This window comes from Anthonomus grandis, chromosome 5 (genome assembly GCF_022605725.1).
Source record: "Anthonomus grandis grandis chromosome 5, icAntGran1.3, whole genome shotgun sequence".
Lineage (NCBI taxonomy): Eukaryota > Metazoa > Arthropoda > Insecta > Coleoptera > Curculionidae > Anthonomus > Anthonomus grandis.
Window position 1 is genome coordinate 4,691,465 of NC_065550.1, and position 13,490 is coordinate 4,704,954.

Below are 13,490 nucleotides of genomic sequence, written 5' to 3' on the forward strand. Positions count from 1 at the left end.
TATTTGACTTCTAAAGCATTAAATGATACATATGACACTTTCGCAAAGTTAAATGTATTTGACGAAAATAACTTAAATATTATGCAAAATCGAAAAAAACGAGGTTTAATAAACTACCTAGGAAGTGGTATCAAGTTCATTACAGGAAACTTAGATAACAATGACCTAGAGGTTATTACCCAGAATTTGCTAATATTGAAATTTAATCAGCTTGAGTCTATGCACAAAATCAACGACCTTAGTTCATTCGCAGGAAATATAATGCAAGAGTTTAAAAATAATATTCACACGATTAACGAGAACTCGAAAAACATACGTAATGAAATTTCTAAATCAAATACCCAGTCTAATTTAATGTTAAATCTGCAAAGTCAATATATTCAGATTACCAACTTAAATCAATTTTTAGAAAAAATATTACGTATTTTATCTTTTGGACACCTAGAAACTTTAAATCTCGAAATTTTAACATTAAAACAAATTAATGAAATATGGCAATACTTGAAAGTTCACTATCCTAAAAATGCACTATAGCCAATTAAGCATTTATCGGAATTAACCTTAATCTGTAAAACCGGCCTTTTAATTTTAAATGAAATGGCAATTCTAGCAATTAAGATACCCATATTTGAACAAAATTTATGTAATTTAGAATTAGTTTATCCTGTGCCAAATAATGAATCAAAATTAATTATAAGCCCTAGTAAATACTATTGCAACGAACTATGGTATAGCCAATGCGAAGAAGTCAACTCACAATGGATCTGCTCTGGACCAATTGCCAATGGATGTATTTTACCCAAAAATTGTCAGTATGCCACTGTTCTAAACAATTTTAAGGTACATACCTTAACTTATAGGAATGCACTCCTATTTTGTACAAAAAGCCCTGAAACAATTTATGAAGATTGCTTCCAGTTTCAGAAGATTATACTCCAAGACTGCAACCTTCTTCAAAGTCAATGTGACGTAATAATTAATCAACACAAATACTCATTAGCCATCAACAATATTTCAGTCATAATTCCAAAAATTGTAAAAGTCCCAAACACCAATAATTCAATCAATCTAGAAATTATACATCTTCAAGATCCTAAGAAAATCCAAGAAGATATCATCAAACCAATACATTTCCATGACCTAGCACAACATGTTCCAATGCACAATTATGTTCTTACGACAATATCAATCATCCTTTTATGCTGCTTAGCATTGATCATTTACCATTGGCAAAAACAAGGAAGAAAGAAGGCCATTCCTTTGAGAATCCTGCAGAGACTTGTCAACGAGGACGTTGACAGAACTGAGGGTGGAGGAGACATATCCTCAAACCACAATTAATTGTTTATAATACATTATGAAATGATTAGCTTAGGACTATTTTTATATTTAAGAAATCGCTTGTAATAAATATATCGTTAGCATTAATATTGTATCAAAGCCTCGGCTAATACCGTTGCTGTTCATATTTCTGTTCACCTAGTTTTAAGGCCCTTTTGTACTTTTGTATCAATAAATGTTTTTTAAAAGTCCGTTCGTCGATATCTGAATTTATTATATTTATTTATATGTGGGTGTTCCTCAAACTCAAGCATAACAGCCAATTAGGTATCCTCACTTATTGCATTGGCAGCTTCTTTTTTTATCTGCCTAACATGGCCCAGCTCACGGAATTGCTTTTCTATTTATACTAATTGTCCCTTGGGTTAAAGGCGGCAAATTTGGAAATTTTTCGTGAAATAAGCGAGCTACTTCCATTTGCGTTCGTGTATTATCTCCATAGCCAGTCATCTGTAGAATTGTTATTTTGTGAATCATTTTTCTGGCTGTAGTTAATGAAATTCAAACGACTATAGCACTGACGACTACTTCTGATATGCAACATGAGCCAACATTAAGTCACAGTAAGTAAACAGTAATTTTTAGTTTTTTTTTATTCTCATATCAATAAAAAGGAATGCTGAAATAGTTTTTGCTTGCTTTATCATTACCAAGACCTAAATGGGCAAGAAGTATTAGGTGAGTTGTAGAGAATCTTGAAAAACAAATATTTTTTTTTCTAAATGTTATTTTTTGAATTTAATTAATATTTCCGAAACAGTCAAAGATAGCTATAGAACGTTGTATACAAAATATGTCTAAAATGATCTGAGGAATCTAAAAATTAATTAACATACAGGGTGTTATGTTTAAACTAAGCAAGTTGGTATCGACCACCGTTATCTGATACTCCCTGTATATAAAGTTTTTATGAAAAAAAATACGCAACTATAAAAACCAATCGACGTGTTCAAGCCTTTTTTCCAACACGCTCCCATCTATTTATTAGCTATGTAATTTATTTCATTTGGCTGACACACACTGTATATATTATGTTATATTATATGTACTATATCTATATTAAATATATAGACTAAGAATATATGTACTACTTATATCAACTTTTTTCAAATATTTTTGCTTATAATGTCTATTATTAAGACTATTAAATATTGATATTTAAAAAAAATGTCTAATCGTTGATCATAATTAACAAAATAAAATAAATCTTAAACTTACCTTCTTTCTGGTTATATTCTTCCCAGGCGGCATTTTTCTCCTGTTCATCTAACTCCTCTTCTGGCCTATTGGCGAGCAAATCCTGATGCTCGTGCCACTTATATACGAACTGATGTTTAAGCACCAAATTTGCTAAGACCTACATTTAGCAAATAATTTCATTAAATAATTTATCGCAAATATGAATGCTATTTTTTTACCCTATCCTCGGGTACGTTCGGCATAGGCCGGTCTTTCTGAATAGTCGGCCTGGCCGCATAAAATTCTTGAATATCAGCGGCATTATAGTGGCGCGTGATTTGATGTTTATCAACGACCCTGTGCGCTACTGCTAATTTGGTCACGCCTCTTTGGTAAATTTTTTCTTCTACAGTATCCTATAAAATGCAGAATATAGCAGGTAAATCATTTATATTAGTATGATATACAGGGAGTTTGGTTTATCGACGTATATTTAAAAAGGACAGAATTTAGGAAAGTCTGAATATATTTTCAGTGGTTTATGGTTAACCACATTGTATTAAACCACATTAGGGAATCCAATTCCGCAATACAGGATCATACCGCAAATGCGGGATCCCTCCAAGTTTCTGCGGGATCAACATTGCAGGATCAACATTGCGGGATCAACAGTGCAGGATCTGAGCGAATCAATATTAACTAATAATCGCTAAAATGAGTGTCAGAGTGGTTTATAAACAGAATAAAGGCTCAAGTTTAGTTTGGAAACATTTCTTAAAATTTGAAGATGGTTTTACAGCTAAATGTAAGTTATGCCCAAGCATTATTAAAATCTCTGCTCGTTCTACCAGAGGTCTTCACAACCACTTACAAACGTAGCATAATATGAATTTAAAATCCAAGAATAACAGCGAGAGTGATGTTATTGACATTGACATTGATAGTGCCAGTACTGCCAGTAGCTCGAAGAGTTCGTTTACTAGTTCTACCCTTATTTCTAAGCGCTCAGGCTCAGATGACATTAGTTCTTCTATGCTACCTAAGAAAATACAAATCACGGAATATTTTCAATCTCAGAAAAATGTGTCGATGGAAGAAAGAGTGTCCCGAATGGTAGCTAAATATGGTATACCGTTTGGAAAGTTTATATCAAATCGATCGATATGCGCCAACTATTTGAATCAGAGGGCCACAAATTGCCTTCTTCTGCCGGTACGGTGCAAGGTATGGTAATGGCCTACGGAGAATCAATTAAAAAGAAAACTATGGAAGAACTCGAGGCTCTAAAAAAATCCAAACAGCGATTCACAATAACATTTGATGAGTGGTCATCCTTAAGAAATCGGCGCTATTTAAATCTCAATCTGCATGCTTATAACGCTGGATCCGTTAGTCTTTGGAACTTAGGACTAGTGAGAATCCTCGGTAGCTTTCCTGCCAAATCATGTGTAAGAGAAATTGAAAAAAAAACTGAAGGAGTTCGGCATCCACCTTGAACGAGATATTGTCGCAGCAACGACAGATGGTGCTGCAGTCATGAAGAAAGTGGGCAGATTGTTATCAGTATATCATCAACTTTGCTATGCTCATGGACTGCAGCTAGCTGTTTGCGACGTACTTTACAAAAAAACACATCAAGAGGAAGAATATCTACAAGAAAATAGTGGATCAGATTTAACTTGTAGTAGCAAGCCTGACAACAGTGACAGCGAGGATGAAGAACAGTGCTACTTCCTTTCCGTAGATCAAGAATTTCCAGAGGTAGATTTACTACCAAGTTACAGGTAAAAAAAACTATTTCTCAACTTAAAATAAACTTAAATAATATATTTGTTTCAGGACGCTGATTCAGAAAGTACGACAAATTGTAAAATATTTTAGTTCAAAATCTCCCATAAGAAATGACTTATTACAAAATTATATTAAAGGAAAAGAGAATTGGAAATGGCAGAGAATTGCAAATGGTCAAAGATTGTAAAACACGTTGGAGCAGCCTTGCAGCAATGATTTCAAGGTTCAACCTCGTCAGAGAGTGTTTATTTAAAGCTCTTATTGATCTTAAAATTACATTATCTTCATATTCATTTACTGAGGATTTTTTTTTCAAGTACTTTATTGTCGAAAATTTGGTACATGTACACGAATTTTTTTCAGCTTCAGAAAATAAATACAATCAAATCAGATTTTACAAAACAAATATAAAAAATTTATACAACATATAAAATGCCTAAAAAAAAAATGCAAGAGAAAAATGTTACAAACACAATCTTTACAAAACAAAATATATGCATGTAGACAAAGGTAGCAGAGATAAAGGGACACATAAAGGTATGTTCAAAATTAAAATTAACAGATTAAAAGCTTAGCATCTACTACACAACATCATCAGCCTTAAAAAAGTCTTGAATCGAATAAAAGGCTTTTAGAAGCAAATATGACTTCAGTTTACAACGAAACTGGCGCAAAGACTGAACACTTCTTAATTCCACGCTAATGTGATTATAAATCATTAAACCGCGATATATAAATGAATCTTTGATAGATGTAAAATGAGGAATAGGAAGGGGAATATTATTAATCTGTCTGGTAGGATAACTGTAATGTCGGATTGGAAAACTGTTCTTATTTTTGAATATTAAACATGCAGTTTCCAAACTAAATAATGATGGTAGGTAGGTTCTGACAGCCCTCTTTTGCAGCACAAAAACAGACTGAAACAGATAATTTGAACATGCACCCCAAAATGGAAGAGCATACCTTAAATGCGACTCGAACAAAGCAAAGTACACATCACGAGCAACATCTCTCCCCAGTTCATGAACGGTTGCCCTAACAGAGAAGCAGCTAGAAGCAAGTTTTTTATTTAACTTTATTATATGGTCAGAAAACTTTAAATCTTTATCAATGACTAAACCAAGAAATGCAGAATTGTCTACCATGTCCAATGCGTTCTCACCAAAATCAAGACTTGAAAATTGAAACCAATAATATAGGACTTTGACATATTTAAGCAAAGTTGATTGGAATCACACCATTGCTTTAATTTCAGAAGATCGGCTGCAACATCTCTAACAAGCTGCTTGGGATCTTTATTCGACCATAAAACCGTTGTGCCGTCAGCAAACAATGTAAAATGTCCACATATGCTAAGAGTAATAAGATCATTAATGTATACAAGAAATAGAAGGGGACCAAGAACTGACCCCTGTGGAACACCACAATCCACAGACTGCTCGCGACTAGACAAATAGCACTCAAACCACTTCAGTGCAACACCCCTAACTTCATAAGCAGAAAGCTTCTGAAGCAGTATCCTATGACTCACACAATCAAAAGCTTTGGACAAGTCACAAAACACCGCCGCAGTCGCATCGCAGAGGATGAATATAATACGTTGACAGATATTGAACGTGCATTAGAACGAGTGAAGCTGGCTGTAAGCGTTTTGTGCCGCGAAGATGCAATACTAGTTACTGCTGAAACTACACTGCGATTCATGAACAGCAAATTGGAAAGTCATCATAATTCTGCATTGAGTAAAGAAATGGCTAAAGCTTTACGTTCTAGGATAAAAGAGCGCCGTTCATCACTGACAAGTATGTTACTGTATTTGGAAAATCCAGGCAAATATCTAGAATTTCTGGAACAACAGTCAGCATCTACCAACGGTCAAGAAGATACATTTTTACTTCATAGCAAATGAAGACTACGAACAGAAATAAAGAGTTTGATTGAGAGGCTGCAAATAGAGAAGTCTTTAGAAGGCCAAACCGAAGCCCAGACCACTTATGTTGAGGTTGTTGAGGAGGATGAAGAGCATAATATACCTTTATCTAATCTAACAACAAGACGTGAACTATCGGCATTAATTTTAGAAGAAGAATTGAATCGTAGTCTTCGTACTGCCTGGGTATCAGAATCAAAGGCTTCTCCTATGACTGCACGAGCACGAGTAACACTTGACCAGTTACTAAAACATGAAATGACCCTGTTTAAATGCGGAGGGAATAGGGGTATATACTTGGAAGCTGTTTACAACTGTGTAAAGTCTATTCCGCCGAAAAGTGTCGAAGCTGAGCATGCGTTTTCAGCTGCAGGATATATTTGCAATAAACTAAGATCAAACTTAAAAGATGATACCTTGGATATGTTATCTTTTCTCCGAAAATACTTCCAAAGTCAATGTGACAAGTGACAAGTGACCTTTAAACTAAGTAATTGAACCACTAACTAATCTATTTTGTATATGAAAAAAACACTTTTTTGCATCTACCATAGTTTGTTTATAATTGCATAAGACATAAGACCTTTTCTTAGCAATTAGCATGTTTAATAGGTTTATTGCAAAAAGTTATATATATATTGTTAACAATCCCGCATTCTTGCGGATCCGCGGGATCGATGATTTTTATCCCGCAGGTTTGCGGGATTGAAGTTTTGGTGCGGGATTGAATTCCCTAATCCACATGGTGGACAAGACTGAAAGAATTCGAATGGTTTTTATTTATGGGTCTGCGCTAACAGGAAGTCCTCATGAATCTGTTTGGAAAGTACTAAAATGATATTATTTTCATCCCTGCAAAATGCAAATACTTCAGGAATTGTGTGAAGACGATCCGCATCAAAGAATTCAATTTTGTGAGGAAATGAAAAGTTGAAGATTACTTCTGAGTTGTTTAAAAATATTGGTTTTACCGACGAATGTACTTTTTTTTTAAATGGTTCTGTTAATAAACGTAACTGTAGGTACTGATGACACGAAAACCTGCATGTTTCCAGAGAACACAAACAGTACCCAGAAAAAATAAATGTATAGACGAGTATATTGGGTGATACTAGACAATTTTCGAAGACGCATATGTTTTGACCCTTAACATAGACATAAACGTTATCTTAGCCGCTGTTTGACAGCTCCCCAAAAAGTGTTTCCGAAATAGGTGACACGTTTACAGCTAACCTAGCATAAAGTATTATTATAACGAAAGCAAAAAGCATTATTTCCAAGAAATTCGTTTTCATTGTTTTCTTTAATTATTAGTCCTTAAATTTTCTAACCCCATTTTTATTTGATATTAAAGAAACTATAGATATTTTATTAATGTTTAGTCTACAATATTATATTTAATTTAATTAGGTAGCGTTATTTAAAAATTGAAAAGTACCTAAAGTTACAATATGATTGAGGATTTTGCAGGTCTAGAATCAGATAAAAATTATTATGTTCTAATTTGCTGGATCAATATAGTGATTATTTGCTAGGATATTTGATCATCTTTATCATTAAATCTGACCCTACTTCTCTTGAATTAATGTAAACAACATTAATGCGCATGCATTTCGCTATGTTTATGGCTATATCTATTGTACGTAAGATAGCGGAGGGTGCCGATAGGGATATGCTATAAATGACTCTTCAAATGTCATACTTGTCAATTAATGGTTACCGGTGATACTTTTTAATGGTTTCGAAAACTGTCTATTATTGTTGGGAAATAACCCAACAATGCCCTTTTCTATCATCGAGGTGTATTTTTATTTGGTTTATGTTCATAATTTTAAGGACACCATGGATCTAAACGATAAATTAATTAAATGTAATAAAGGTTATAAAATATCAAAGGTTATAAATAATAGGATTTTAAATATACAGCTCAGAAAAAAAAGTATGCCTTTAGGTTATTTACATATTTAATATTTAGATTTGTGCATTTTCCTACATTAATAAAAAAAATCACTAAATGTTTTACTCACTTCATAATCAACCGAATGAATTGTTTTTTTTTAAGTTTAATATATATTATTTCTTTGTCTTTTGTGCATTTGTACCCTCGCCAAATTTGTTTATAATCGTTTTTTGATTCGTTTATTTTTGTCTTATAACAATTGTTTTTTGGTAAGTTTTTAAAACGGTTATAAGTAAGTGATGAAGAACAACTGAATATGTCAAAAGGTGCTCTTATAACAATTCCATCGATATGTTACGCTCAATAGTCGAATTCGGGCATTGCCCGAAAAAAATACGCAATTCTAGCTTTGAGCAAGAAATATTTCCCAAACCCGAAAAAAATATTTTATACGACTTTTGAGCATTACAAAATAAACAAAACTAGTTTTGCGCAATTTAAAATGCACAGAACTAGTTTTGAATATTTCAAACCCAGCTCTAATTCTAAGACCAGCTCTAATTCTGCTTTTTTTATTCAATTAGCGCCAGCATCGGAATAAATTAGATATAAAGTTGGAAATGGTATTTAAATTTATTTTATTTAACTTAAAAATATTCTAACAAATACCAAATCCAATAATTAATTATTCTTTGGTAAGTATCCAGTTAATTTAAAAATATTATTTATTTAAACAAGAGCTTGAATGATGACATTTACAATTACAGAGGACATTTTTCTTTCGACAAGAGCATGATCTGCTAATACACTTTTTAATGCAAATACATGAAATAAATTTAGACCCTGATATATTGGATGATGCTGTTCTATCTTATCGCCTATTATATCTTATCGCCAAAATTTTTGTTCTCTATAAAAATATTATTATTATCAGTCAACTGAAACTCGTTTCTACAAAAATGTTTTTGTAAAATTCCAGACTTTGTTGCTAATTTATAAAACCCATCATCAATTGATTGAACAACTGCCATTACATTTCGTGGTGCTAATCTGCCACGATCCACGTCTGGTATGCGTACAAGGACATTGTCGCCAACTGAGGCTGGTTTAAATTTTTTATTTGATTGTGCGAGCATTAAATTGGCTTGTACTTCCAAACCTCTTTTAGCGTTTTCACGATTCGTAATTATATCGCAGGAACGTTGGCGAAAAAAACATTAAAACTCTGATTCCAACTCATTGTTAACTTTTAAAATGCTGCAGGCAGCATGAATTTTTCCTTTGCACTTTGAGTAATTTTCCACGATGGTATTAGGCTTTTGACACACAGTACATAACGAAAGTTCATTTTCGTTTCTCGTGTTTTCAATGGCTATATTAACTTTAGAAGTTTGTTCTTCTTTTTTTTCTCTATCTTGAATAAAATCCTGCACTTCACTATCCGCCATATTTTTTAAATCGATAATAGAAAGTTGCACTTCGGTATCATCCATATTATCCTTGTTGACTATAAGAACTTGCACTTTACTATTTGCCATATTTTCTCTATGAATCATAGAAACTTGCACGTCATCTTCAACTGTTTCGGTTTCATCTATAGATCCTATAGTATTTTGAAGTTCGTTGCTTTCATTTAACAGTTTTTCGAGATCGTCTTCAGTTTCCAAAAAGTAACTAAATCTTGGGGCAAGTCAGTATCCTTTAAACCATTTCTCTGAGCGCAACCAAACATAGCCTCGTATGGGGATCGCTTAATTGCACTGTGGTAACTTCTATTTTTTTTGACTGGACAAAACACAGTCCATCGGCCCAGTGTTTTGTATTTTCATCAAACATCCAACATATAAGAGCATCTCGCACATCTGTGTTACACCGTTCCACAGAACCTTGACTCTGTGAGTGGCGCGGTTTTCCATGAACGATTCTCAAATGTGGCCTAAATTAATTTAATATTGTACAGCTCATGTACCGCCCGGACGCACCATAGCGTGCCGTCCCATTGGCTAGACAAGCCGTTAAAAACAGCTTCATATTTCAGGATTCTATTGGGTGATTTAGTTTACAAATTAGTTTGTGTTAGTCCAGGTTGGTTTTGATTAGTTTAAGTTTGTTTTTTTGATTATTCGACACGCTAAATCAAAACAAAGCCGATAGGCTTTTTAACGGCTTGTCTAGCCAATGGGGCGGTACTTGCATTGTACAATATTAACATTAGATTAAGTAAATAATTAGTGTTGTTTCGAGACATACCTTTATGCCGTTTATGACCCGTAGAAATATGTGCCTGGTGAACGATAGGAAACACTTCATCCGTGGAAACAAAATATAGTATGGCATCAGAATCTTCTTTGCGTTTTTTAATTAACTTTTCCACGCCACTTATACTTATTATATCAAAACGCTTTATTCTTCTGTACTGTTTAGCAGATAGGGGTTTTGATTGGGCTTTGCACAAGTTTGCCTCCTTTACATCATTAAGTATAGTGAGGTAATGATCTTTCCCCATAAGATTATGTTTTTGAGTACCTGAAGCCTCCAATAACCGAACTAATTGTGACTCGAATTCAGCTTGCATTTCTATAGAGGTAAATGGTTAAATATCGTACTTAAAATAATTGTGATATTTATAATTTCAGGAGCACAAACGAAATAAATTTAAAACAATAACATAAACATAATCCTACTTTTTAGCTGAGTTTGGGAGGCTGCAAAATAAGCAAAACTAGTGCTGATAACACAGAAATATACAGAACTAGTTTTGTTCATTTCATATTGCGCAAAACTAGTTTTGTTTATTTTAAAATGCTCAATAGTCGTATAAAATATTTTTTTCGAGTTCGGGAAATATTCCTTTCTCAAATTTAGAATTGCGTATATTTTTCGGGTGTAGTATGGAAGTATCACCCAGTATAACAAATATTGTGTAAATAGAAATCTACTATAATGTAATAATACATTAATTAATTCTATATAGCAAAACATTATAATGTCTAGTAAGCATTATCATAAACCAGGTCAACGGGAAGTTCAACGATCCTTGGATGTAGCTTTTTGATATTTTATTATAGATCCTACTTAACCCTAAGAAGGTTGTTTCATTTTAACCCTATGTCTTAAATCATAATTACTTAAATCATAATTTACTACATGGCGATCCTGCCAGGATATAAAGAATAAAAATTAAAAAAAAAAGAAGAAAAACGATGTTGGTGGACAAAAGAAGAAAATAGTTTCAATAATTTAAAAAAATGGGAAACGCCAAGTCTAAGGAGGAAATAGTTATTAACCAGGCTTCAAATGGAGATGCTAGAAGCGAAATATCAAAAACGGGGTTTTCACTTTCAGAATGCCTTTTGGTAATTCTAGTAGCAACCGTGGCCCTTGTTGCCTTATACGTTTTGGTTAAACGCTGTAGAAGAGGACTGAAGGAGACTATTCGCAGAGAAATCCATAAAAATGAGTTAAGACGATCCAGAGCTGAGCTAGACGAAGAGGAACAAGTTTAAAATTTTAGGTTCTCTTTTAGGTGTTATAAACATTAAGAAATAATAAAAATATAACTATGGAAAAATGGAATGGAGAACTGAATGGAAAATGGAATGGGAAAAGAATATTATAACCACAAATTGAGCAAAAATGTTTAGTAGCTGTTAAAAAGTGCTAATATTAATTTAGTTGTATACCTACATGTAAGTTTTTAAATTGTTTATAGTATCTATTATTATTTTGATTGTTAGTCTAAATACGGACCCAGTTAACAAGGATTATTATTTTAATTTTTATTACAAGTAGTGAGGTATTTATTTTAATGGGAGATAATTTAAAGGATATTCTAAATTCTTTAAAAGATATCAGAGCCTATTTAGTAAAGTTAAATTATGATAGGAGAAAAACACTAATAGCTTTAACAAAAATAAGCAAAGCAAAAACTGTTTATTCTCGATTAAGCAAAGATATATCAGAGAAAATGTCTTCTTTTTATCTTAAAGTTGCCACAAGCCTTTTGCCCGTAATTACCAATACCATTACCAATAAATTATGTGAAACTGCGAAATTTTACAGTTCTATGCTTAATGATGAGGGAAAGACTTTGTAAATTAGTTTTATTTTGAAAACAAGAATTTCTTGTAGCGCAAAATTATGTTTAAATACTAGTTATAGTTCTGTTGAGGCTCTAATCAGGGACATAAGAACACACCTTTTAACTAAAAAATCCGATGCTGCCCTTCAGATTAAATTATTTGCCACTAAACAAGGAGATAAATCTATTTCTGACTTTGGCAAAGAACTCGAAGATATTTTTGTAAATTTGACAATTTCTCAGGCAGAGGGTGATTCTAATGCTTTTGACGTTTTAAAACCTTTAAATGAAAAAACGGCTGTAAAACAGTTTACAAACGGGCTTAGAAATCAAAAGCATATCAGCCAGAAATTTTACATTTTTAAAAGATGCCATAAGAGCGGCACAAGATGAAGAAATTTCTTTTCAAAATCATAATCAACAAATTTTCAATTATTTCAAAGGCATAATAGAGGTTTTGCCAGAGGCGGTAATAGATTACCACCTACAGGAAGATTTTTTAGAAGCAATAATTATAATAGACAAACACATAACAATTGTAATTCTAGAAATTTTAATAATAATGCTAATCCGAATTTTCATTATAATAATAGTAGCCGAGGTAATACGAGTCGAGACGGGTGCATTCGACACAATCGTCATTCGACATAATGGACATTCGCCACAATACCCGCGAAATATTTTAAACGTTCGAGTATGATCGGTTGGGTCTTTTACACGTCAGCCAATTTTTATTCGAAATAGCTGTAGTGTTGTCATCTAACACAAAATAGGGTTAGGTATAGGTATATTATTTTATTTACATTCGAGTCGTGCTTACAATAATTAGTTTATATTTATCGATAGTTTGCCAAAAGTTATTAATTTGTGAGTTGTGAGTTCTTCAGTATATTTGAAGCTTTAAGATATAATTACAAAGGACCTGGGATGATACTTTCTGATACTGATTAAGAAACATTATAACTAACTTTGTGTAATTTTTTACTTGGCCTCCTATCCTGTGATTCTTCTTCTTAGAACATTAAATACCTGCATTATACTTATTGCGAAGTGAAGAGGAATTTGACGCCAAAAAAACGTACCATCACTTGGAAAAGTGCAAGTTTTTTGTGGTGTTTATAATGTTTATATAGATAGTGTTTATATTTACTACTTTTGACTAATAAACTTGAAAAAGTGCAATTTAGGATAATATGCTGGAGAAACTGAATGATTTTGATGAAGTCATATGCCTCCGAAGATATTTGGATTATAAACTATAGTGT

At 32.8% G+C, this 13,490-nt stretch overlaps 1 protein-coding gene across 7 annotated transcripts in view; it reads right to left on the reverse strand.

Annotated features, from left to right (window-relative positions):
* Positions 1-13,490, reverse strand: part of LOC126736366 (transcriptional regulator ATRX-like) — a 292,446-nt gene that overhangs the window by 116,114 nt on the left and 162,842 nt on the right. For all 7 annotated transcript variants that reach the window (XM_050440688.1, XM_050440690.1, XM_050440686.1 and 4 more), the window contains exons 28-29: positions 2,760-2,936; positions 2,560-2,698 (exon numbers count right to left, since the gene is read on the reverse strand). In XM_050440688.1, coding sequence (XP_050296645.1) covers positions 2,560-2,698; positions 2,760-2,936 — 316 coding nt within the window. The remainder of the gene's footprint in view (positions 1-2,559; positions 2,699-2,759; positions 2,937-13,490) is intronic.